This window comes from Halichoerus grypus, chromosome 7, assembly GCF_964656455.1.
Source record: "Halichoerus grypus chromosome 7, mHalGry1.hap1.1, whole genome shotgun sequence".
Taxonomy (NCBI): domain Eukaryota; kingdom Metazoa; phylum Chordata; class Mammalia; order Carnivora; family Phocidae; genus Halichoerus; species Halichoerus grypus.
The window spans coordinates 86,128,675-86,153,771 of record NC_135718.1 but is presented as its reverse complement, the minus strand read 5'-3'; the positions used below and the strand labels follow the sequence as shown (position 1 = coordinate 86,153,771).

At 48.0% G+C, this 25,097-nt stretch overlaps 1 protein-coding gene and 1 pseudogene across 10 annotated transcripts in view; one reads left to right on the top strand and one right to left on the bottom strand.

The window, feature by feature from the left end:
• The window catches only part of CNIH3 (cornichon family AMPA receptor auxiliary protein 3), a 305,955-nt gene extending 280,891 nt beyond the window's left edge, over positions 1 to 25,064 (bottom strand). For 3 of the 10 annotated variants that reach the window (XR_013449788.1, XR_013449789.1, XM_078077831.1), the window contains exon 1: positions 24,870 to 25,037. Coding sequence is in view for 4 of the 10 variants with exons in the window: in XM_078077831.1 (XP_077933957.1) it covers positions 24,870 to 24,907 (38 nt within the window). In the remaining 6 variants the exon portion in view is untranslated. The other 7 variants (XR_013449792.1, XR_013449790.1, XR_013449791.1 and 4 more) reach the window with 7 other exon arrangements.
• Positions 21,471 to 21,972, top strand: LOC118552470 (thymosin beta-10 pseudogene; annotated as a pseudogene).
• Positions 25,065 to 25,097: the final 33 nt, after the last annotated feature.

Below are 25,097 nucleotides of genomic sequence, written 5' to 3'. Positions count from 1 at the left end.
AATGAAGAGAATACACAGGTGGCAAGTAAGCAAATGACCCAATGTCAAACATCAGCAACCAGGGAAATGTACATTAAAACCCCAAAATAGGGGCGCCTGGGTGGCTCAGTTGGTTAAACAACTGCCTTCGGCTCAGGTCATGATCTTGGAGTCCTGGGATCAAGTCCCGCATCGGGCTCCCTGCTCAGCAGGGAGTCTCTTCTCCCTCTGACCCTCCCCCCTCTCATGCTCTCTCTATCTCATTCTCTCTCTCAAATAAATAAATAAAAATCTTTAAAAATAAGTAAATAAACAAATAAATAAATAAAACCCCAAAATAGGGGCGCCTGGGTGGCTTGGTCAGTTAAGCGTCTGACTCTTGGCTTCAGCTCAGGTCATGATCTCAGGATCATGGGATCGAGGCCCTAGTCAGGCTCCCTGCTCAGCAGGGAGACTGCTTGAGATGCTCTCTCTCCCTCCGCCCCTCCCTCCACTCGCACGCTCTCTCTCTCTAAAATAAAGAAATAAATCTTAAAAAAAAAAGCCACAAAGTAAAAAATCCCAATGCTGGCAAGAATGTGGAAAAACTGAATCACCCATAGACTGCTGGTAGGAATATTAAAGGTTACAGCCACTCTGGAAAATAATTTGGCATTTTCTTCTAAAACTAAAAATGCACTTACCATGCAACCCAGCATTAGCACTCTTGGGCATTTACCAAAGGCAAATGAAAACCTACAACACTCAAAAACCTATACATGAATGTCCATAGCATCTTTATTTGTAATAGCCAAAAACTAGACTTGACAGGAATGTCCCTCAATGTGTAAATGATTAAACAAATAAATTGTGGTACGTCCAAACCCTGGAATACCCCTGAACAATTAAAAGGAACAAACTACTGATACAATGAGACCATGGACTAGCCTCAAGGGAGAGCAAAAGGCTCTCTGCATGATACTACGTAAATTATTCCATTTACATAACGCTCTTGAAACAACTATAATATGAAAATGGAGAACAGATTAGTGGTTGCCAGATGTCATGGATTAGAGGAAGGGGGGCAGATTGACTATGAAGGGACAAGGGAGCCTTGTGGTAATAAAAGATATTATATCTCACTTGTGGCAATTACACAAAGCCACACAAAAAGTAAAATTGCACAGATATATATACACACACATTACACACAAATGAGTACATGTATAGCTGATGAAATCTGAATAAACTCTGGGCTGTACCAATGCCAAGTTCCTGGTTTTGATATGGTCCTACAGTTATGCAAGAGATCAACACTCAAGGAGGCACAGGTGAAGGGTACACAGGACCTTCCCATACATTTCTCTGCAACTTCCTGTGAATCTATAATTATTTCAAAATAAAAAGTCAGAAAGAAAAAGAAACTTACTATTTAACATAAAAACAATAATATAGCCTAGGGTTTATAGCAAATACATAAAGAAAACATATGAGAGCAATGGCATAAAAACCAGGAGGAGAAAAGCGTAGGTATACTCCATCGGCTCTTACACTACACTTATAGTGGCCTAATATAACTTGAAAGCAGGCTGATGAGTTAAAGATGATACTATAAACCCTAGTGTAACCACTAAAAGAGCAAGGTGAAGAGATATAACTAACAACCCAACATAGAAGATAAAACCCACACAGAAAATACTCCATCCAAAAGAAGGTAGCAAAAGAGGAAAAAGGGATTAAAGAACAATGTCAAGAGACTAAGAGAAAAATATAAATGATAAATTTAAATCTAATCATATGAATAATCACTTTTACCAATAGAAGCAAAATACATTCAAGAGCACATGGCACATTTACCAAGATGGACCATATTCTGGGCCATAAAACATGTCTCAATAAATGTAAAAGGGCTGAACTCATACAAAGTATGTTCTGTGATCACAAGGAATTAAATTGGAAATCAATAACAGAAAGATGTCTGGAAAAATCTTGAAATGGTTGGAAATTAAATAACACACCTCTCAGTAACCCATGGGTCAAAGAAGAAATCAAAAGGAAAATTAGAAAGTACTTTTAACGAGATGAAAATGAAAATACGACATATCAGAGTTTGTGGGAGTCTGCTAAAGCAGTTTTTACAGGGAAATTTATAGCACTAATTGCCTATATTAGAATAGAAGAAGGGTCTCAAATCAGTGACCTCAGGTCCTACCATATGAAACTAGAAAAAGAAGAATAAGTGAAATCAAAGCAAGCAGAACATAGGAAATAATAAAGATCAAAGAGGAAATCAATGAAACAGAAAACAGAAAAACAACATACAAAATCAATGAAACCTAAAAGTCATTCTTTGAGAATATCAGTAAAATTAATAAACTTCTAGCCAGACTAATCAGGAAAAAAGAGAGAAGATACAAATTAGCAATATCAGCAAAGAGAAAAGTAAGTAACATCACTACAGACTCTACAGATACTAATAAGATAATAAGAAAATATCACGAACAACTTATACCTGTAAATTTGACAACTTAGATAAAATGAACAATTGATTGAAAGATGCAAATTACCAAAGCTCACTCAAGAAGAAATAAATAACTTGAATAGAACTATATCTATTAAAGACATCAAATTTATGGTTAAATCTTTCCCTCAAAGAAAGCTCCTGGCCCAGATAGCTTTACCAGTGAATTCTACCAAACATTTAAGGCAAAAGTAATACCAATACTACACCAAGTCTTTCAGAAAATTGAAGAGTGAATACTTCCCAATTCACTCTATGAGCTAGCACTTCTCTGATACCAAAGACAAAAACATTATAAGAAACTACAGACCAGTATCCTCATGAATATGGATACAAAAAATTCTAAACAAAATTTTAGTAAATTGAATCCAACAATTATTAAAAGGATAATACATTATGACTAAGTATGGTTTAACCCAGGAATGCAGCCTCAGTTTAACATTTGAAAATGAATATAAGTCATTCTGTTAAGAGGTTAATAAGAAACACCATGTGATCATCTCCCATGCAGAAAAAGCATTTGATAAAATCCGACACCTTTTCATGGTAAAACAACTCAACAAATTAGGAGTAGAGGGGAACTTCCTCAACCTGATAAAGGGCATCTATGAAAAGCCTATAGCCAACACCATACTTAGTGGTGAAGGACTGAACACTTTCCCCTAAGATCAGAAACAACAAGAGGACGCCCACTGTCATTACTTCTGTTCAACAGTGCACTAGAGACTCTAGCCAGTGCAATCAAGCAAGAAAAAGAAATAAAAGGCATCAAGATTGGAAAGGAAAATACAAAATTGCCTTTAGTCACAAACAATACGATCATCTAAGCAGAGAATGTGATGTAATCTACAAAAAAGCTACTAGATCTAGTGAGTTTAGTAAATTTGCAGAACAAAAGATCAATATAACAAGTCAATTGTATATCTGTATATTAGCAACACAAAATCGGAAATTGAAATTTTTTTTTTAAAGATTTTATTTATTTATTTGAGAGAGAGAGAATGAGAGAGAGCACATGAGAGGGGGGAGGGTCAGAGGGAGAAGCAGACTCCCTGCCGAGCAGGGAGCCCGATGCGGGACTCGATCCAGGGACTCCAGGATCATGACCTGAGCCGAAGGCAGTCGCTTAACCAACTGAGCCACCCAGGCGCCCGGAAATTGAAATTTTTAAAAATAATATTATTTACAACAGCATCAAAAAAAAAGGAAATTAGGGATAAATATGACAAAAGGTATGCAAACAGGTACACTGAAAACTGCAAAATGTTGCCAAAGGAAATTAAAGAAGAGCTTTTTAAAAGGGGTAGAAATATACATTTTTCTTGAGTACGAAAACTCAAATTGCTAAGACATCAATTCTTCCCAAATTGTTCTATAGATTCAACACAATCCCAGTGAAGATCCCAGTGGGATTTTCTGTATAAACTGGCAAGCTCATTTTAAAATTTGTATGAAAATGGAAAGAGCTTAGGATAGCTCTAAACAACTATTTAAAAAAAAAAAAAGTTGGAGGACTCATGCTACCTGACTTCAAAATTTATTTAAAGGCTACAGGAATCAAAAAGTGTGATTTGGTGTAAATAAGCGAATAGATTAATGGGAGAGAATAGAGAACCCAGAAATATATCCATACATATATGGACAACCAGTTTTTGACAAAGGTACCAAGGCGGTCAGTGGAGCAAGGACAGTGCTGGATGGACTGGATACCCATCTACAAAACCAACGAACTCTGGTTCATACCTGGCACCATACACAACATGGAGTGATAGACCTAAGAATATATTCAAAAGCAAACACAAATAACATAACATAAAAACATAACATAAATAACATAATATAAAAAAAACATAAATTCATTAAATTTCTTTGAGAGACACATATATGTAAGGAAAAAGTATATATTCAAAAACAAACACAAATAACATAAAAACGTAACACAAATAGCATAACATAAAAAAACAAATTCATTAAATTTCTTTTACTTGTGATCTCGAATTGGAGGTAACACAAGGAAAGTAGGAATTACCTTCTACATGGATATTTTTCTATCTTCTAATGTATAATGACTCAGAGATAAGTCTGTATTAAACATCTTTTGTTTAAAATATACAGAGGGGCACTTGGGTAGCTCAGTCACTAAGCGTCTGCCCTTAGCTCAGGTCATGATCCCAGGGTCCTGGGATTGAGCCCCGCATTGGGCTCCCTGCTCCGCAGGAAGCCTGCTTCTCCCTCTCCCACTCCCCCTGCTTGTGTTCCCTCTCTCGCTATCTCTCTCTCTGTCAAGTAAATAAATAAAATCTTTAAAAAATAAAAATAAAGTCTTTTAAAAAATAAAATATACAATGAATTAAGCATAAGGGGTAAATATAATAAGAATATCTGATTAGGAATAAAAAGTTAAGCATACTCCTACTGTATGACCCAGCCATTCTACTCCTCGATATACACCCAGGAGTAACACAGAGTCCTGCACACAAGTGCTCTCAGCAGCTCTAAGAGCTGATCCCAGTAATTACCCAAACATGCATGAACAGGCGCATAGATATTGTGATGCACCCACAACAATATCAATGGAATATTATTCCACAAAAAGGAACGATACATACAACGAGATAGATGAATCTTTAAAAAAAATTATGCTGATACAAGACAGACTAAAAAAAAAAAAAGAGTACTGCTATGCGATTGCATTTGCATAAAACTTTAAGAATGCAAACTATGGCCCTAGTGACAGAAAACAGTGCGGAGCCTGATGCGGGGCTCCATCTCACCCTGAGATCATGACCTGAGCCGAAACCAAGAGTCGGCCACTCAACCGACTGCACCCCCCCAGGTGCCCCATTAATAAAGCTGTTTTTAACAAAAGATGCATCCAGGATCAAGAAAGACCTGGGTCCTAGGGCTGGAACAAGCCCCAGCGTCTCCTGTGCAGGGGAACAGAAGTGAGCTTTTCAGGGGCTTAGGACCAGGGTGTTCAGCAAGCTCCAAATGTGCACTTTACCAAGGCAGCCTGCCTCTCCCCTTTGCATCCTCACTCCCCTCCTCCCCGCTCATCCCCCATCTTTAAACAGAAGCTGAGAGACCTGCAGTGTGTTCATGAAAGTGCAGCCCCACCCCACCCCACAGTGAGAACATTGGAATTCAATAGTTCTAAGAACAATAGCACAAACAGATCTATTTTATTGTGTACACACGGTCCTCGCAGAGATTCGAGTTGTGGGATTCCGTTCTTTATTACAGCTCTTTGCCCGCATGCCGTAGCGTGTAGATGAGAGCAGGAAAACAGCTGGGCATCACTGAGGGTCCCTGCATCTGCTCCAATTAGGCTTGACTTCGTTTAACGGGAAACCCGGTCATTGACATACGTGGATTCATTCTTCTATTTCCCCAGAGACTAGAGGTGCGTTGTCGGAGAGCAGCTCTGCAAGGCCATCAGGGTCTCCGCCTTCTGCTATCTCCCTGGGAGCATGGCCTCCAGCCTCCGGGCTCCGTGACATCTGTGATCCAGCCAGCAGGAGCAGGAAGGGGGAAAGGCAAAGGGAAGAGCCCTGGTTGCCCGGGAAGGCAACAGGGGTGCTGCCCAGAGGAGGGAGAGGGGGGATCACCAGCAGGTGAGGGGCCCAGCTGTTTGGAATCAAAAAGATGGCGGACACTGGAACCAGTCCTGGGATAGCACTCATGCTATCTTGTTTCCTTGAGGGTGTATGTATCCTAAAAGAGCCGATCACTGGAGCTGAACCACATCCTCTGGGTCTAAAGGCCAACAATCGATGTGTTGCTACAATTTTCTTCTCCTGAAGAATGGCTGCCAAGGAGCCCCACTGCGGGGCTCTGGTCCCCCCTTCAGGGACCGCACGGCAAGTGCAGGAAGGAGCTCCCCTCCACGGGGACCCAACCCGGCACCGCTGAACACTGAGGCTCTGCCCTGAGCGCCGGGCATGCTCCTCAAGCCTACTCAGCGCCCAGGGTCTCTGGGCTGCCAGTGGGGAGCTGGGTGAAGGGGCCCAGCCCAGTGAGGGGTGTCTGCTGTCCAGGAGCAGAGACTCAACAAATGGTCAAAGCAGGTATGTCATCACGGGGCGGAGAGGGAACGCAGCAGGAAGTCTGTTCAACGGGGGAAGGTCGTGTTGGTATCAGACAGTAAGAGGCACAGAGGCGGTGGGTGTTTTCATCAGACCCAGCTCTCCTGCCAGCCAGCCGCAGGCACACCCGCCCGCGGCCCCGCTCCCTGAGTGGGTACCTGAGCGAGGGCTCAGCTCTCCACCTGGAGCCCCTGCCCTGAGCTCGCCCCTGGGGGGTGGGCAGCCCAAGCCCAGCAGGAGGGCCCCCGCGGGAGCTGCTGCTCGCTCCAGGCCCAGCCTCCACTCGTGAGCAGGGTCAGGGTGAGAGTCCAGCCACACGGGCTCCCGCACACGCATGACGGCACTCAAGGAGCCCGAACAAGGAACGGGGAGGGGCAGGGGCCCCTAGGGAACAGCCTGCACCTCTGGGCCTCCCGCCCCAGCGCAGCACCTCAGCTACAAGGGCTAAAGCAACACACCCTTTTCTGTTTAAAACAGATTTCAGAGAGAACCCAAAGGTACACCGTACAAGAAGTCCCCCAGACCTGGCTGCGCTCCCCATACTGTTCCCGTACATCTTTGCAGAAGTTTTCTGTCCACATGTATTTGCCAAAGAACGTTACTTATAAGTAATTCAATTCACAATAACTAACGTATAAAGTACCTCTTACGTTAGAATTAGAAGCAGGGCAGCTACAGCCCTAAAACTGATCCGAGCAGAGGGGACCCTCCCAGGGCGCAGTTTCCAGGACAGCCAGCAGGTGTCAGAGCCACCAATAGTATCCCCGTGCTCCCGTGGCGAGCTCCGCGTCAGGAAAAGTCTGGCTGGAGACCAGACGGGGAGACCCCCATCCACCATTGTTTGTCCCTTTGGCCCGATATTTTGTCTGCCACTGAGGTTGGGGCGGGGGGAGCGAGGGGGGCTGCAGAAACCAATTAAATCCTCAGACCACAGATTCCCATTCAGCTGAGGAGCCTTTGATCCCTGGAGAAGCTGTTGAAACGCCGCCATGGGACGGCCTCCCACAGCTGGGCGGCACTTCTGGAAGCCAGGGCCGTCTCCCCCCGCCAGCTGGACACCCGAGGAGGGTGCACACAGAGGAGGGCTCCACTATGGCCATCCTGGCCTCCCAAGTTCTGTATGCGGAGCCCCCCGACTTAGACTTAACCTCGGGGTCACGGCCTCACGGGCCGGCCTGACTGTCCGGAGCTGCTGACCTAGGAAGCCCTCGCTGTGCTGGAGCAGGCCTGGGGCCCAGGGCTGGAGGCACCGCTCCTCCCACAGGGGTGCCTGGCGGACAGACATGCCGCGTGGGGCTCCACGCAGCGCCCCCACCAGCCTCACCCCGTAATTCCTGGAGCACCAAAGCCAGGCCGGCACAAAGGGGATGTTGAGCAGGTACAACACCGTCGGGGACAGGGTAGGGGGCATGGCGGCAGTGGCTCCAGCTGGGCGGACCCTTCCCTGAGAGTGTCAGAAGGGAAGGGATCCTGGCCACAGGCCCCAGCTGGCACACGCCCGGGCTACTCCCCGGACCACACCCCACTTCTGGCTGTGGGTCCAGAGAAGGGTTCGGACAGGGTCCAGACCCACTGCACACTGGGGCTTTTCCCTGGTGGAACTTCACCATGCGGAACGATGCCAAGCCTGTGGGAGGGGGCAGGAGGCGGAGTGCAGGGAGGGAGGGGGTAAGAAAAGAGTTCAGCATCCCCTGGACCATGTTGCTGATAGTTGTGATTTCCATGCATTCTGACAGGCGGGTGAAGGCGACCTTTCCATGTGATTCAAATGACCTCATCTGCTAAACTGGTACATCCTACACAGGCCCCATGAAGCAACAGTCATTATTTAACTCACTATCCACCTTACATGTCATCTATATCATTTAAAATAATACACCTGTGCTGCCATACACATAATAAAAATGGCAATTACCATTAAAACAGGTGGCATTCATATGCAAATATGACCATGCATTTTGATGCTCGATGTTTCAAGCATAATATACAAGCCAAATGCTTCATTTGAAAACAAACAAGGATAAAACGCTGTCTATATTGGGATCCACATTCATTTACCACGACTGGTATAATGACCACAGCTTTGATGTGGCCCCCACTGGTCTGGCCATTAAGGGGTTTTCTTCCATCACCCTGTTACATATGATGTAAGAGGTATGGAACTGGAAGAATCTCTCATAATGCTAACCAGACTACTTCCTTGATCATTTCAAAGGGAATACTAGTTCTGAGAGGGTCACACGGAGGCAAGGGAAGGGGCCATCAAGCACCACCCCGATCTGCTGGGGGTTTGTCTACCTCAAGGAAGCCAGGTTAATGATAGGGCCTCCCCTCCAGGCACTGTGTTAACGCGGTGACTCCTGGATAATCCTGGACCCGCTGCATTCCTGGTAAGTCAAAGAGCCTCCTAAGCCCCTGCAAAGTCTAGCTATTCTTCCCTAGTTCTACTTCATCAGGCCGCTCATGTGACGAGGCTACACAAGGCCAAGACAGACTTCACTGGTCAAGGTCTGAGATCCCCAGGCTTCCCGGTCCCTGGAAAAAAAGCAACCAGTAGGGTCTTGGGGCTGGGAAGGGAGAGGGTTCAGGCCCCCCCCCCGCCCCGCTGAATCAAATACCTGCTTGCCACACACCCCCTCCAGTTCAATCATGCTTTGGGGGTAAGTCACAGAGGAGGTGGGCGGTCGTGCCTGGTTTTGCCAGGTGTCTGGTCCCCTGATGACCACGACTCCTCCCTCGACTTAATCCTTCCTGCACAGAGACTCTTCCTCTAAGCCCTGTGCTCAGCCAGGCAAAAGGCCTGATTCAGAACCCTGTCCCCTCAGCAGTACCCGAGGCTGTTTCCCTGCCGTAAAGCAGGTAAGGAAATCACCCATGCGGACACACAAAAACAGACAGATGACTTCCTGAATCACACCTGAGTTCGGGCACAGAGTAAGGCCAAGCTACAAGCTCGAGGTCACTGACCATAATTATCCCTCCCGAAAGGGCGGTCTTCCTCTTACCTGTCCCCAACCAGCTTCTGAGGCCATGACAAATAGCTATGCCCGTCGGAACCCCGGAGGAAGCATTCCTCAGCAGGTCTCCCGGCCCAAGCGTCAGGGACGGGCACCAGCAGAGTAAACAGACCAAACCAAGAGAAGCAAGAGAACTGGTTCTCCTACTCTCCAGATGGCTCACGACATGCCAATTATGCGCAGCACAACATCGCTGAATTATTTTTAACCTTTATGGAGCCTCCTGGCTTCACAAAAGAAATATTGGCGGAGTTGAAGGACGGCTGGAAGCAGAGACCAGAAGGGAGTTCACACGCAGGGATGAGCCAGCAGTGGACTGTCTGCCGTACCGGGCGGGTAGAGCACGGCATCTCTTGTCCAGGGAACCACGAGTGTGGTACATTTGGGCTGTGGCTTATTTGGAGTTTATTTCTCCGAATAAGAAGTGGGTGTCCTCGAGGCAACGTCAGGGTCAAGTCAGCAAGTGACAGAGGAACCCCAAGCTCCGACTCCCCCGAGCTCTGCTGCATGACGGCCCGTGGGCAGATCGAGGTAATCCTCCGGGAAGTCGGTGCAGAGTTCCCAAAGCACAGTCTTTTGGACAACCGGACTCAGGATCTAAACAAACTGATCCTCCTTTTAGTAGCTCTGCTGTGGGCGAGGGGAGAGAGGGGTCCCATGTCCTCTCTTTGTTCCACTTTCTCTACGAAAATCTCCTTTCAAAACTTGTCAAAGGTATACCGCAGCCCCCCAGTGAAAAGACGTACCCAAAGCTCTTCTGATGACGACGGTATTGAGTTGCAACTCCCAACGCCTACAGGTGCCAAACAGATCTGTTTCATAATATCACCTTGAACTATATTCTTCTGGCCCTGACACACTTTACTTTTTAAAATACCCATTCATCTTGAAACACAGCCCACCTTTAACAGAGACGTGGATATGAGAGACAGTGCTTCTTAGTTCTACTGTCGGAAATACGACAGCACAAGTTTGACCCTAAATGGCCGCTGGCCATCAGGCTCGATGCTGGGGAGGTCGCAGGGAGCAGAGGGGACCGTGCTGAACTAGAGTGTACATCACCTGCATGAAGGCAGAAGCCACCGTTAACGCCAACAGTCTTGCAGAAGTGTGGGCTCGGCGCTTCCCGAAGAAACCAGAAATCCAGATTTTCGTGAAATCTCCCAGTGTTTCAACATGGACTATCAGCTTAAAAAGAAGAAGAAGAAAAAGAAGAATCTCGGGTCACCAGTTTGCTACCTCTCCTTCAACGACTAAGGGCAGTCCCTGGGAACAGAAAAACTGGCCTGGAAGCCCGGAACGCAAGGCTGTTAGCCCTCGCTCTGACACCTGGGCCACACACCTGGCTGTCGCGGGTCTCTGTCACCCTGCCTGAAAAGTTTAGAGGCCCAAATTCCTTTCGATACTAAATTATTGTACTGTATAGTTATATAAGTTTTCTAGATGGCCAATTCCCACAAGAATAACCGGGAACAGGGCACCTGGGTGGCTCAGTTGGTTAATCGGCTGCCTTCGGCTCAGGTCATGATCCCGGGGTCCTGGGATCAAGCCCCGCATCGGGCTCCCTGCTTTACGGGGAGCCTGCTTCTCCCTCTCCCTCTGCCTGCCTCTCTGCCTACTTGTGCTCTCTATCTCTCTGTCAAATAAATAAATAAAATCTTTAAAAAAAAAAAAAAAGAATAACCGGGAACATAATTAAAAGGGAAAACACCCACAAAAATAGATCACAGGACCATAGCAGCATCTACTACACTGTGTAGACACGGCCTCGGCGGGGCCAAGCCCCTGGCTTAGTACGGCCACAAGAACATGGGCCTTTCCGCCAGTGCAATCTCCTCCCTGAGAGCCGCCTGCCCACCGGGGACGAGAAAGTGTGGCTCCCCTCCCGTGTATCTTGGCTGTGCTGGGGAGCACCTCTCTACACGACAGAGCTAGCGTGGGTCTCCCGCCCCTAAACTCAGGGTTTCCAGGGGACATTTGCAGTCGCAAAGCAAACGGGCTGTTGTGAGCCCCGACTCCCGCTGAACCCTTGGCCATGGCCCCGCGCCAAAGCACACAGGGTCTCGGATGGGCACCTTTCCTTCTTGGGGCATGGGAAGGGAGTAAGAAAAGAGTAAGCTGGGGAATGATGGCGGAGGAGTAAACTAAGGGCCTCCCCACTGCAAAGGGTAAAAAAAATCGGCGTATTTCAGTAGAAGAGTATTCACCTTCCTGCGGGTATATGAAGCGCATGTGTCTTGGGCAAAACAAAGGTGCCAAGAAGAAGAGAAATTAAAACTGTGCAGCTCCTTCACACAGGCCATCCTGACCTTACAGACGGATGGACGGACAGACCGCCCGGCTCCAGGTGCCGTGGGGAGGAGATTCGGCACCTACTTTCCTAAGCGCTTCTGTGCCTCAGTTGTGAACAACAGGGCCCTTCATTCTGCCATTGGCCGCTGCCAACAAGTACCCAGGAAGTTTTGGAGAACGAATTACCTTTGACTCCAAAACCAGCTATGACCTTTCTCTCTACTTGTCTCTTGGAGGCATTTTCACCACCACGCCCCGTGACGTTAGGTCACCAGTGTGCTTATTCTAAGTGAGTTTGTCATTAGCCGGAGGCCTTTGTATTATCTGCTCCCTCTGCCTGGAATGCTCTTTACCCTGATCTCCGCAGGGGCGGTCGGCTGACGTCTCAGCCTCTGGGGCGCCCCTCCGAGGGGCCCTCCCTGGCCCTCCGAGTATTTACCCACGCACGGCGGGTCACGTGACCCTGCCTCTCAATTCACACCACCTGATCTCTGCTGTGTGTTTCTGCCTTCCTAGCCTGCCTTCTCTCACTAGCATACGAGCTCGGTGGAAACAAGCATTTAGTATTTCCAGCAGCTAGCACGGTGCCTTGCATACAGCTAGTGCTCGGGGAGGAGTAGTCGAAGGAACTGATGGATGGCTGGATGAAGGGAGGACGGCCTCCAGCAGATAGATGCCTGTGGTTTACTGGGCTTGAGTCTAGCAAGGAAGGCAGACATTTAATCCGTGCTTCTGGAAGTGCATCGAGCTGTCCGCTCAAGACGAGTGTGAGAACAATCTCCAAGGAAAGTGAAGGGCTGGCCAGGCGGGCAAAGGAGAGCAGAGGGGTGGCAGGGAAGGCACCCCGTGGGGGAACAGCACCACGAGGCGCCACGTCTGGAAGCAGAGCCCGGGCTCCGGGAGCCCCCAGGGCACACGTGAGGGAGACGGGGCCTGGAAAGAGAGGTAGGGGCCAGTTGCTAAGGAGCTGCCGAGACCCGCCTCTGCCCATTGGATTTTAGTCCTCTGAGCAGTGGGGGCCATCCACGTATTTTTAAGGAGGGAAGTGACACGATGATTTTCTGTTTACAGAGATAATTCCGGTGGCAGCAAAGGCAACTAAGAGAGAAAAGAGCAAAACAGGCAGGAGGTTATCATCCAGTCCAGGTGAAAACACATCCATGACTGTACCTCCCAGCAGCACCAGAGAAAGAGGAAGAGGAGACACACGGAAAGCTGTTAAAAGGGTAGAATCAGTGGAGCTCCGTGACACACGACATGTGGGAGGTGAGGGAAAGGACGGGGTTAAAGGAAATCCCATCAGCATCCATGGTCTTGTGCATGGGGCCTGTGAAACCCTAAGCGCCTTCTGCGAAGACGCGAAGACGCGGCTGGGGCCGCGCGTGCCTGCGACGCTGGCCCAGCTGGGAATCTCTGCCCCGGCACCACCATGGTGCACCTGCTTTGTCCGTAAGTCTGGAGAGAAGTCCCTCTGATGTGTGTGCATCGAACCTACCATGTTGGTGATTTCTCTGTTCCTAAAGACACACGTGCGATCACCTCCACACACTGCCGGGTTTGGAGGTACACACTGATCCATCACCACAAAAGCATGACTATCAGTCTAAATATAGATGAGCCCCTCACCTCAGAGGAAGAACAGACCACAAGTCATGATTCCACTTATCCAAGGAAATTTTCAGGTGATAAAATTAAAAAACAAATCCACGTAAGGTTTCCTAAGTCTGGAAATCTGATCAGATGGTCAAATTACGATGACCTCACCTGCTTCCCTTCTCTTGACCTTCAGCGGCTCATTCAGCCCCCGCCCCACTCTGCGCTAGTTCTCACAGTCCTCAAGGGAAAGCTCACGGGGCTCTCCGCCAGGCACGCTGCAGGGTCCTCACCCCGTTCCAGCTCTCCCACACTAGCCCCTATCTGCTGCCACCGCCTGAGCGGCCACATCCTGTCAACAGCACAGGCTCTGGGACCTGCGAGCTTGGCTTTGAATCCCGGCATGGCCATCTGTGAGCTCCGAGACCTGGGGCAGGTTACCCAGCCTCTCTGTGCCTCAGTTTCCACCCTGGTAAAAGTCAATGAGTTACTATTTGTGAAGTACTCAGAGCAGTACCGAGCACATGGAAAGTAGCCAACACGTGGAACCCGTTGTTCCTACCACCACTGCTCCTACTGGCACGGGGGAAGCTTGTATGTACTACGTCCTGCCACAAAGTGTCCGAACTACAGGACTCTGGGTGAGGTAAGGGACAACGCCCTCCTGCTGTAATATGCTGCCCAACAGATTACACCCAGTGTTTTCTGAAATTATCATCAAAAGAGTCACTTGCCAATGAGCATATAGGAGGGGGAAAAAAGGGAGGGGGGAACAAACCATAAGAGAAAGATAGAGAACAAACTGAGGGCTGATGGAGGGAGGTAGGTGGGGGAGGGGCCAGAGAGGTGATTCGGATTAAGGAGGACACCTGTTGTGATGGGCACGGGGTGTCATCATATATAAGTGGTGAATCACTGAATTCTACTCCTGAAACCAATATTACACTATATGTTAACTAACTAGAATTTAAATAAAAATTTGAAAAAAAAATAATAAAAGAGTTCCTTCCATGTTTTACCTGCAGCCCTCCCTTCTCCACACTGTCCTCCCAGGACTAAGATGTGAGCTGTGGACACCCAGGCTAGAAGACAAATGAGTGACAGACGCCACACGGTCTCCCTCCCTCGGGGAAGGGCTTTGTTACGGGGTCAAGTAGGTCCAGCCTGGCTCTCACTCCCGTAAGATGGATTCTTCCCAGGAGAATCCTTCGTTTCTCACCTAAATAGATTTCTGGAGCCACCCTCTTCCCAATTCTTCCAAAGGGAGAGTTTGAGTCTGATCCTTTAAAAGAATGAAAGACCGATCGTATAGTTAAACTATTGCTAAGTGGAAAGCAAGTATAAGCTGTAAAAACGTGCTAAGTTCAAGACTAAAAAATAGTTCTGATATAGGACTTTGAATTTATCTTTGATGATGAACTACCTGTCAATAATCTTAACATTAGGACAGGGAGAGGAAAACAAAATTTTAAACATGACGCCACTTACATTAGCATAAAAAACACATCCAACACATGGGAATAAATCTGATAAAAGATGTGCAAGACCTCTCCAGAGAATCCAGAAACACTGCTGAGAAAAACTAAAGAAGACCTATATTAATGGGAAAGCATGCCGTGCTCCTAGGCACGAAGGTTCAATATCATAAAGATATTTGTTTTCCCCAAATTGATCTATGGATTTTATTCAAGTCCAGTCAAAATCTCAGCAAGTTTTTGTGGAATTGACAAGATGACTCCATTTGTTCTGTGACATGCAAAGGGCCAGAAGAGCCAAGGCGATCTTGAAGAAGCAAAACACAGTTGAAAGATTTACACCCCCAGACGGCAAAACTTATTGTAAAATTACAGCAATTAAGTCAGTACGGTATTAGCAGAAACTTTTGTCAGTGAAAGCACAAAGATACACAAACAGACCAATAGAACAAAGAGGGTTGAGAAACAGACCCACACGTGTACACACCTCTAATTTTTTTTTTTTAAAGATTTTACCCATTTATTTGAGAGAGAGAGAATGAGAGACAGAGAGCACGAGAGGGAAGAGGGTCAGAGGGAGAAGTAGACTTCCCGCTGAGCAGGGAGCCCGATGTGGGAATGGATCCCGGGACTCCAGGATCATGACCCAAGGCAGTCGCCTAACCAACTGAGCTACCCAGGCGCCCCACACCTCTAATTTTTGATAATGACACCACACTGCAGGGCAGAGAGGAAGGAATGGTCTTTTCAAAATGGTGCTGGTCCATCTGGATATAAACATGGAAAAACAAATGAGCCTTGACCCCTACCTCACACCAGTCCCAAAACTAAATCTTAGGGGCGCCTGGCTGGCTCAGTTGGAAGGGCATGCGACTCTTGGTCTCAGGGTTGTGAGTTTGAGCCTCACGTTTGGTGTAGAGATTACTTAAATAAATAAACTTAAAAAAAAAAAAACCCACTAAATTCTAGGAGGACTGTAGACATACCCTGGAAAGGCAAGACATTGAAACTTCCAGAGAGTATCTTAGGAGAATATCTTCATGCCCTTGAGGACAGGGAATGACTTCCAAAGTAGGACACGAAAAGCACAAACCATAAAGGGAACAATTGAATTGGATTTCATTAAGAACTTCTGCTCATCAAGACACCATTAAGAGAGCGAAAGCAAACCACACAGTGGGAGAAGAAATTTGCAGTACATGTATCCAACAAAGCCCTCATATTCAGAATACATAAATAATTCCACAAATCAATAAGAAAAAGGAAACACAATTTTAAAAGGAGGGAGAAGCAAAACACCTGAAAAGGCACTTCATAAAAGAGACTATCCCAATGCCCCCCACTAAAAAATATTTTAAAAGTGTGCAACAGGATTAGTCATCAGAAAAATGCAAATTAAAACTACAGTAAGACGCCGTTGAGGTCCGGGCAACGTTCTATTTCATGACATGGGTGGTGGTCTCACAGGAAACAATTCACTGAGTTGTACACATAAGGATTTGTGCACTCTTCCCCATTTATTATACTTTCATAACAAAATGTTTCCTAAAAAAAGAGACTTGAGAAATATATCAGCCAAAGTTAATGTGTAGACCTTGTTGGATTTTGCCTCACACAAGCCAGCTGTTACAAAAGAACTTGCGAGACTTTGGTCATTAACTGCATGTTTGATGATAACTAATAATTGTTCAGGTGAGATGAAAGGTTTGCATCAATGTTTTCTATTTGACAGAGAGAGACACAGCGAGAGAGGGAACACAAGCAGAGGGAGTGGGAGAGGGAGAAGCAGGCTTCCCGCCGAGCAGGGAGCCCGACGCAGGGCTCGATCCCAGGACCCTGGGATCATGACCTGAGCTGAAGGCAGACGTGCATCAGTGTTTTCAACAAGAGTTCTTATCATTTAGGGCTACATACTGAAGTATAAGTACATATATTATAAATAAAATAACATCTTGGATTTGTTTCAAAATAGTCTGAAAAGGGAGGACAGGAAGACAAGAATAGAGGAGCTGATGGCTGGTACAGCTGGACAGTGAGTACGTGGGGATCACTATACAGCTGACCCGTGAACAACATGGGGGCTGGGGGCACTGACTCCCCCCGCAGGCAAGACTCCATGTATAACCTTCGACTCCCCCAAAGCTTACCTGCTAATATAGCCTACAGTTCCCCGGAAGCCTTACCGATAACATAAACAGTCAATGGACACGTTATTTTGTATGTTATGTGTATTATGCATTGTGTTCTTACAATGAAGTAAGCTGGAGAAAAGAAAATGCTATTAAGAAAATCATAAGGAAGAGAACATACATTTACAGGACCGTGCTCAAAAAATCCGCATCTCAGTGGACTTGCACAGTTCAAGGGTCAACGGCGGTGTTCTACTTTTGTGTATGTTTAAAATCATGTATAATAACACCTTTTTAAAGCTATAGCAGAGCCAAGGGGTTATGCTTTGGGGCTGTCTGTGACTCCTCTCCTCCACCCCTCCCCAGCCGAATCAAACATTACATTGTGATGATGGAAACCATCACCATTGAACCCCTACGCTACCGGGGCCTCCAGAAGTCGGCCCGGCCATTCTGTCCTCATCAAGCAGAGCATCTGAAACAGGAGGACCCACACCACATCTGCACACTGAGCAGCAGAGGAAACACAGTGTGCCTACTCTCAGAGAAGGGGTTAAATAGAAATATTTACTAGGGATTCAGATATGAAAGAGCAATCATTTATCCACACCTTCTGGGGGGTATGCCGATGGAAGGTCTCTACGAGGCCCGGATGCCCTCCCTGGAAGAGCGGACCCGGAACAGAAGCTCCCGCAGCCTCCCGGTGCTAACCCTTCCTGTGTATCCCCTAGATACTGAGGCTGTGCTGTCTGGCCTCATCTCAGTGAGAGGTTTCTGGCCCCCTTAGCCCGCCAACCGGCCTGGAGCTGCTAGCGGAGTAATCAACTGTGAATGCCTGGATAAAACAAGTCTGGCTCTTTCTTACTCCAGGACCCTGGACTCATATGGGCTTTCAGGCTAGAAGCCCTCCTGAGACAGACACAAGCCATTGCAAAAATAACCTGGCTAGGGCCTCTTGACCCCAGCGTGTCTCCCAGGAAGCCCTCCAGGTCTGGGGCTCGCCTCGTCCACTCACCACCTCTCGGTGAAGCCACTCGATTGAGAAGCACATCTCCAGGCTGCACCTAGCTCACTTTGCTTCCCTTCTGGGCAAAAGCTGCATTTCAACAAGGGCTTCTCGGAGAAATGAACCTCTAATCCCTGAGGTGGCTCGTGGAGGAAGGACAACCCTGCCCTCCCTCTAGGCTCACGTATCTACTAACCAGGCTAATGAAACAGTAAAGGTTTCACAGGCGGGGAACCAGGATTCACCCCCACTAAAAGGGCAAGAGTAAAAAATTAATTTATAGGACTTGCTCCATTTCTTCTTCTGGCCCCTAGGAACCTCAACAGTGGGCACTTTTCAGACTAATACCAGGCCTCTCTGAAGAGCGTAGGGGTTGAGCACCCAGCTCCCCCGCACGCCAGCCACATGACCTCTAATGTCCCGTGCTTCAGTCTATCACCTGGGAAATGCAGGTAACAGTACACACCTCACAAGGTTGTTGAGATTAAAATAGTACAGTATGTGTAGAGCACTTAAAACGATGCCCAGTGTTGGCCCTTAGCGTTACTCTAGGACTACAGAAGCCCTGCTGAGGAGCCATGCCACACCGCCAGAAAGAAAGAACAGGAAGGGTGGGCTCTCAGAAACCAAAGGAAGGGAATAGTGTTGTTGAAACTCTGTGGCTAAACCTTTCAAACACATCTAGCTATTACCCTATCTGTCACAGAACAATACTTGTCAATAATTTGGAGGTAAAGAAAAAAATACTCTGAGATAAGAGGTCAGAGGTGTCGCAGGAAAGTGGACACCCTTGTATTTCAGAAATGCATACAAAAAGGCCACTCCTCTGTAGGAAGACACAAACCCTATTTGCACCCAAGGGACCAGCAAGGCCCTCGACAGCCAGTCTTTCCTTTTTTTTTTAAAGATTTTACTTATTTATTTGAGAGAGAGAGAGAGAGACACGTTGAGCACCAGCAGGGGGAGGGGCAGAGGGACAAGCAGACTCCCCGCTGAGTGAGGAGCCCAACACGGGGCTCGGTCCCACAACCCTGAGATCACAACCTGAGCCGAAATCAAGAGCCAGACGCCTCACTGACTGAGCCACCCAGGCGCCCCTCAACTGCTAGCCTCAGTTTAGCCTAGTGCCACTCCACAGGTCCCAGAAAGAAGCTAAGAGCCACTGTTTTGCTCTTTTGTTGTTAATGACTGGCATCCGTGGGCTCATTCAAGTGTTTTTTTAATTGAGGCTATTATAATGCTTCACATTTGCCCATACGTTTAGTATTATTTAATAAAGAGCACAACTTCCAAATAACCGAAAAGGTCCAGAGAATTAAAATATTAAAATTTTTAATTTTTAAAAGTCTTGCCATTATACCATTACTTCTATATGCCCTGTGCATACGTTCTGAAAAGATATTTTCTCATAATTAGAATTTCTTTCTGTTAACACTCATAATTGTGTTTTACCGTTGGCTATTCTTTATGATTATAATGCCAGATGAATGAACAGCTTATATGAAACTGAGAATGAGGAAGGATGCCCAAAGAGCCTGTTGTCTACCATGCAGACCCCAGGGGCTATTAATTATTTAGCTACTTTTCAAAGTTAATAAATAGGAATGTCTTTTTGCCCTTTACTCCCCAGATGAATTTAACCAAATGAGAGAGAGGGTGTATGTGCACAGAGTGAGCAGTCTGAGGACACAGGGGGCACAGGTAATGAAAAGGAGATTTAAAAATATATATATATTTAATGTCAATTAAATATGCACAACACTGCTTTATGTGGCATGGTTTTATTATGACTAAATCCTCATGAATATTTTGATGGTTTTTGAGTGTACTGTGAAAAACATGAGCACTTTAAAAACATAACATTAATACCAAAAAAAGGGAGTAAAATTAAAATGACATTTAAAAAAAATACTTATAGTTAGAAAATGCAAACACCAAAGTATCAAAGGGAAAAAATAGCCCCCTTCTCACTACTGGAGTCTTTTCCCCCCAAAGCTTTATGCTTTTCTAACCTACCAGAAAAATAACGTATGCGTGTACATTGATTTATTTACTAAAAGGAGTCATATCATGCAGTTTTGTGAAATGAGTTTTTTACTTAATAACATATCTTATTTTTTAAAGATTTTATTCAGTTATTTGAGAGAAAGAGAGAGCTCAGGCACCAGTGGGGGGAGGGGCAGAGGCAGAGGGAGAGGCAGGCTCCCCCCTGAGCAGGGAGCCCAATGCGGGGCTCAATCCCAGGACCCTGGGACCATGACCTGAGCAGAAGGCAGATGCCTAACTGGCTGAGCCACCCAGGCGCCCCTGAATAACGCATCTTGATGCTGTTTCCAGATCAGCACACGTCCCTGCTGCGTTCTTTCTGCTCTTACACCCGGTGCTTAGGGAAGATCTTTGCACATGAAGCTCAGCGTCCTATGTGGTGTTTCAGTGTGGCTGCCACCAAAGGGAGTGCAGCAGGCACAAGCTACTCCAGTCTATCCCAGATGCCTGGTTGGAAAAGGACAATCCAGTTCCCTTGGTTCACTTGGGTTCCTTCAGAAACCTCCTGGGACACTGATGTACAGCCAGTGGGTCTCAGCAACAGCTCGGGAAAGAGCTGCTTGCAGCTGAGGAAGGCGACACCGCTCTCTGTTCACGTGTGAGAGGAAGGGTTCCTGTGGCAAAGCAGGAGTCCTGTCCTTGCACTCAGATCCGCCTGCTGTCAGCCCCTCCGCTGCCAGGCGCGTACAGAAGGCTCATGGCAGGAACGGAAGGTGTGTAGACAGGGGAGCAGACGCGGGCACCGGAGAGACACGCATGGGGCGGTGGGTTCGACTGCCAGGTTATTCCGCAGGTATTGGAAGCTCCCTGCTCACGAAGACCAACAGGAAGCAGGGCATTCAGAGCTGCCGGCCTCAGGGTGCGCAAGAACACAGTCACGTGGCCGAGTCGGGGTTAAAAAAAAAATGATCACAGAGCCCACGGCTCAGAAATATGAACAACAATAAAGCCATCTTACGTCTTTGCACTTTGCTGCGTCAAATCCTTTTTGAAATGATGGAGGGGTTAAACTCTATTTTGAAATCTTTCGACGGAGCATTTTTCCAAATACCTGTTCTATTTGTTCCCTCATTTGACCCCCACACCCACTCAGCAAGTAGGCCGGTGCCACTTTCTGCACCTACAGGATGGCACGTGTGCAGGGCCACGATACACCCAAGGTCAGCGGGCCAAGTGTTCTGACTCTGAGCACCGGGCTCCTTCCTGGATTCTCCCTGGCCCCCCCCAAGTCCAGGGCCAGCTCTCCAATTTCAGAACCCTCAGCAAGAAGAGCCAGAAAAGAAGCCAGAGATAGAAATATGAAATATGCCCTCCTCAGGAATACCCGAGATCATGAAAACTACCTTTTCCTAACAAAAATTTAACGAACTGGGTCTCTTGCTGCAGCAACACGAGTGGGAGCACCAGGCGCCGGGCTCGGAGCAGAACTCCACGGATCGCTTTAAGAAAATGGCAGACAAGCCGGACATGGGGGAAATCGCCAGCTTCGATAAGGCCAAGCTGAAGAAAACGGAGACGCAGGAGAACACCACCCTGCCGACCAAAGAGACCACTGAACAGGAGAAGCGGAGTGAAATTTCCTAAGAACCTGGAGGATTCCCCACCCCTGTCATCTTCGAGACACCCCAGTCATGATGTGGAGGAAGAAGAGCCAGCTGCAAGATGGACACGAGCGACAAGCTGCACTGTGAACCCGGGCACTCCGTGCCGACGCCACCAGCCTGCGGGTCTCTGAGGGGACCCCCCCCCAATCGGACTGCCAAATTCTCTGGTTTGCCCTGGGATATTATAGCAAATTATCTGTATGTTTAATGAAAATAAAACACACCTCGTGGCAAAAAAAAAAAAAATTTAATGACCTGAATAATACTGATGTTGCTAAGTACCAGGTTGAGATACCAAACTTACACCGTAACAGAACAATAGTCTTTACTTGTTTTTCAAAGACTTTTGTGAAAGGGGAACCCGGCTGGTTCATTCAGTGAAGCCTGTGACGCTTGATCATGGGGTTGCGAGTTCGAGCCCCATGGTGAGTGTACAGATCATTTAAAAATAAAAAAAATCTTAAAAAAAAAAAAAAAAGACATTTCTGGAGCAACTGGGTGGCTCAGTTGATTAAGCATCTGCCTTCGGCTCAGATCATGACCTCAAGGTCCTGGGATTGAGCCCCGGGTCGGGCTCCCTGCTCAGCAAAAAGTCTGCTTCTCCCTCTCCTCCCGCCCCCCCATCCCCCACCTCGTATGCTCTCTCTCAAATAAATAAATAAATGCTTTTGTGAAAATGTGGTTTTATATTTTATTATTAACATACATACTATCTCAGCTTTTTTTTAATCCAGTAGCTCTTTAATTTTTCCAGTTAGACACTACCTTGGACAGTACTAGTAATTTGCATTTCAATATCTAACACCTATGTCTTGTCTTTTCGTCACTCACATGTCTTACACGAGTATTTTTTAAACTTTTTTGCGACTGTCCAAAAGGAGAAATATATTTTACTTTGTGAAGCATAGATACATATCTGTCACTGAAACAAAACTTTCACAAAATCATAATTACCCTTTCTATGTGTGTTTTACTTGCATATTTCCTATGCTTTTATACCTTTGGGGAACAGAGGTCTAGAAAGGTTCCTCTCTGCTGACTTGAAGAAGGGGTCTTAGTAAATTAGCAAAAATTACGAACAGCCTTTAGGATTGAAGTAATACACCGAAGGCCAGGAGGCTGGAGGTCAGGAGCCAAATCTTGAAAGATGAACTGGAATCAGAAGGGTAGAGACTCAAAAGATGAAATGAGCCCAGCACATCTGGGGAACAGTCATGAGGGGTTCATAAAGGGAGTGGTAAGGAATAAAGTCAAAAAGAAAGCCTGAGGTCAGTCTGCAGAGAGCAAGACAGACTCTGGATTTCATCCTGGAGGTCATAACACTGTGACTGACGGTCTGTGAGTGTGCAGAGTGCTATTCCAGAATTGTTTGTCTGCACATGGACTTGAAACCGGCTCTAAAAACACCCGGAGCTCAGACACCAGGTTCTCCAGCTCTATTTCAGCCCGGAGAAAAATGTGTGCACACGGACCTCATAAATTCAAAATTCTAACAAGAGCAGTCTGGGTCACCTAAAAAAATAGAAAAGCTGGGATATACATATTAAGTTTAGACAGCAACTGAGCCCTTTCTGTTTCTTTTCATCCTTTTACTTCTGTTAATGAAGTGTGGGCCTTATCTGCAGCAACCACTAAGTAATTATTTCCTTTACGAAAGCTATACACTTTATTGAGAAGCTCGTCCTCAATACTGTTATGACTCTAACCAATAAATAACTTTGCAAAAAATAAATTTTGTATCAGCAATAACACCTCTAATAATAAGGTCGTAGAGCACACAGACACACAGGGGCCTGTGAAGGTGTCCAGCACCCCGTAATTCAGGCTCTGCTGGACACAGTGACAGTGCCCCCTGATCCTCACCCAGCACTCCGCCTGTCTCAGGAGAAGAGAAACACCCAGCCTGAGTCACCTTGCAATTACACCGCCACCTGGAAGCGTATTTAAGAGATGAGAACTACAAAGCTGGGCCTCTGTAAGCGCCTGCACTGGACTTCCTCTCCCTTCTTCCAGTCTGAGGATCAATAGAGCTCAGGATCCTTTCACTAATTTCTCATAAGCACCGTTTTTTATCATTTTTTGAATTTAAAAGGGACTGTCTCCCAAGGCCTCCCTGAAGTTACCTTGAGTTATTAACACTGTAAATTTCAGAGACAGAAAGCGCATCAGTTGAATCTACGTTTTTTCCACGCGGAAACGACTTCAGAGGAAGATTTTTTCTCATTTCTGAGAAAACGTTTGTACACGCACATACACACCGTCTGGGGTAACGCAGACCCTTCACCGACGGTCAGGGTTCAGCCCAGTCTTTGCTGCTGCATTTCTGCATGCACACAAACAGGACGTCACAGTGACACGGAACCCTCACGTTTCACCTCAAAATGTCAGGCCTGGATCTCAAGCCGAGTCCCAGCCCTGCTCGGGATGCGCGTCCGGCGGAGGCGGTGGCAGGGAGAGGGGCTGCCCCCGAGCAGGGCCCGCGGGCTCGGTCTCCTGGGGCCTTGGGGTCCCGCACATCCCGCTCTCCCGCGGCAGCCCACCTCCCCTGCGGGGCGCGGGCTCCCGTCCGTCCAGCGCCCCAGACCCCGGGGGGCGGCCCGGGCGCGTCGGCGGGGCGCCGCTCGGAAATCCGGGTTTCCCCACACTAAGACGCGGAGGCCGGTCACCCCGGTTTCGGTCCGGGTGACCGCTGGGTGAGCCGCCGGGGCCACCCGCCCTGTGCCTCCACGTCCGGGTCTCGACGCCCCGCCGCCCCCGGCCCCCCGGCCCCCGGCCCCCTCGACCGCGACCCCGGCCCGCGCGGACTCCGACGCCCCCGACTCTCTGACCCCCGGCCGCGACCCCCTCGACCCCGACCTGGCCTGCGTCGACACCGACCCCCATTCCCCGGCCCCGACGCCCCTGACCCCGGCCCCCCCCGACCCCCGCCGCGACCCCGGCCCGCGCCAACCCGCGCCGGGCCTGGGGCCGCCGCACTTACTCCTGCCAAGGCGGCCGTCGGGAAGGCCGGGGTCCGGGGGACCCGGGCCGGGGGGACCAGGGTCGGGGGGACCGGGGCCGGGGTCGCGGCCGCCCGCCGCCCGCCCCAAGGCCCCGCCGCCCGGCGCACGTGCCGGCTGACAGGCCCCCCATAGGTTCCATACCTGCCACCGGAAGTGAGTGAGGAGGGCAGTATAGGCATTTCCTGTGACGCGAGCGCCTGGACTCCATTAGGCAGCAGCTGGGGGAAGAATCAACACACCAGGGAGCGGAGCGCAGCCACCGAGCGCCGAGGCGGCCGCTGCCTCCGCCGCCGCCCGCCGCCGCCGCCGCCAGCGCCGGGGCTCAGCCCCGCGGCGGGCCCCGCGCCCCCGCCGCCGCCCGCGGGGCCC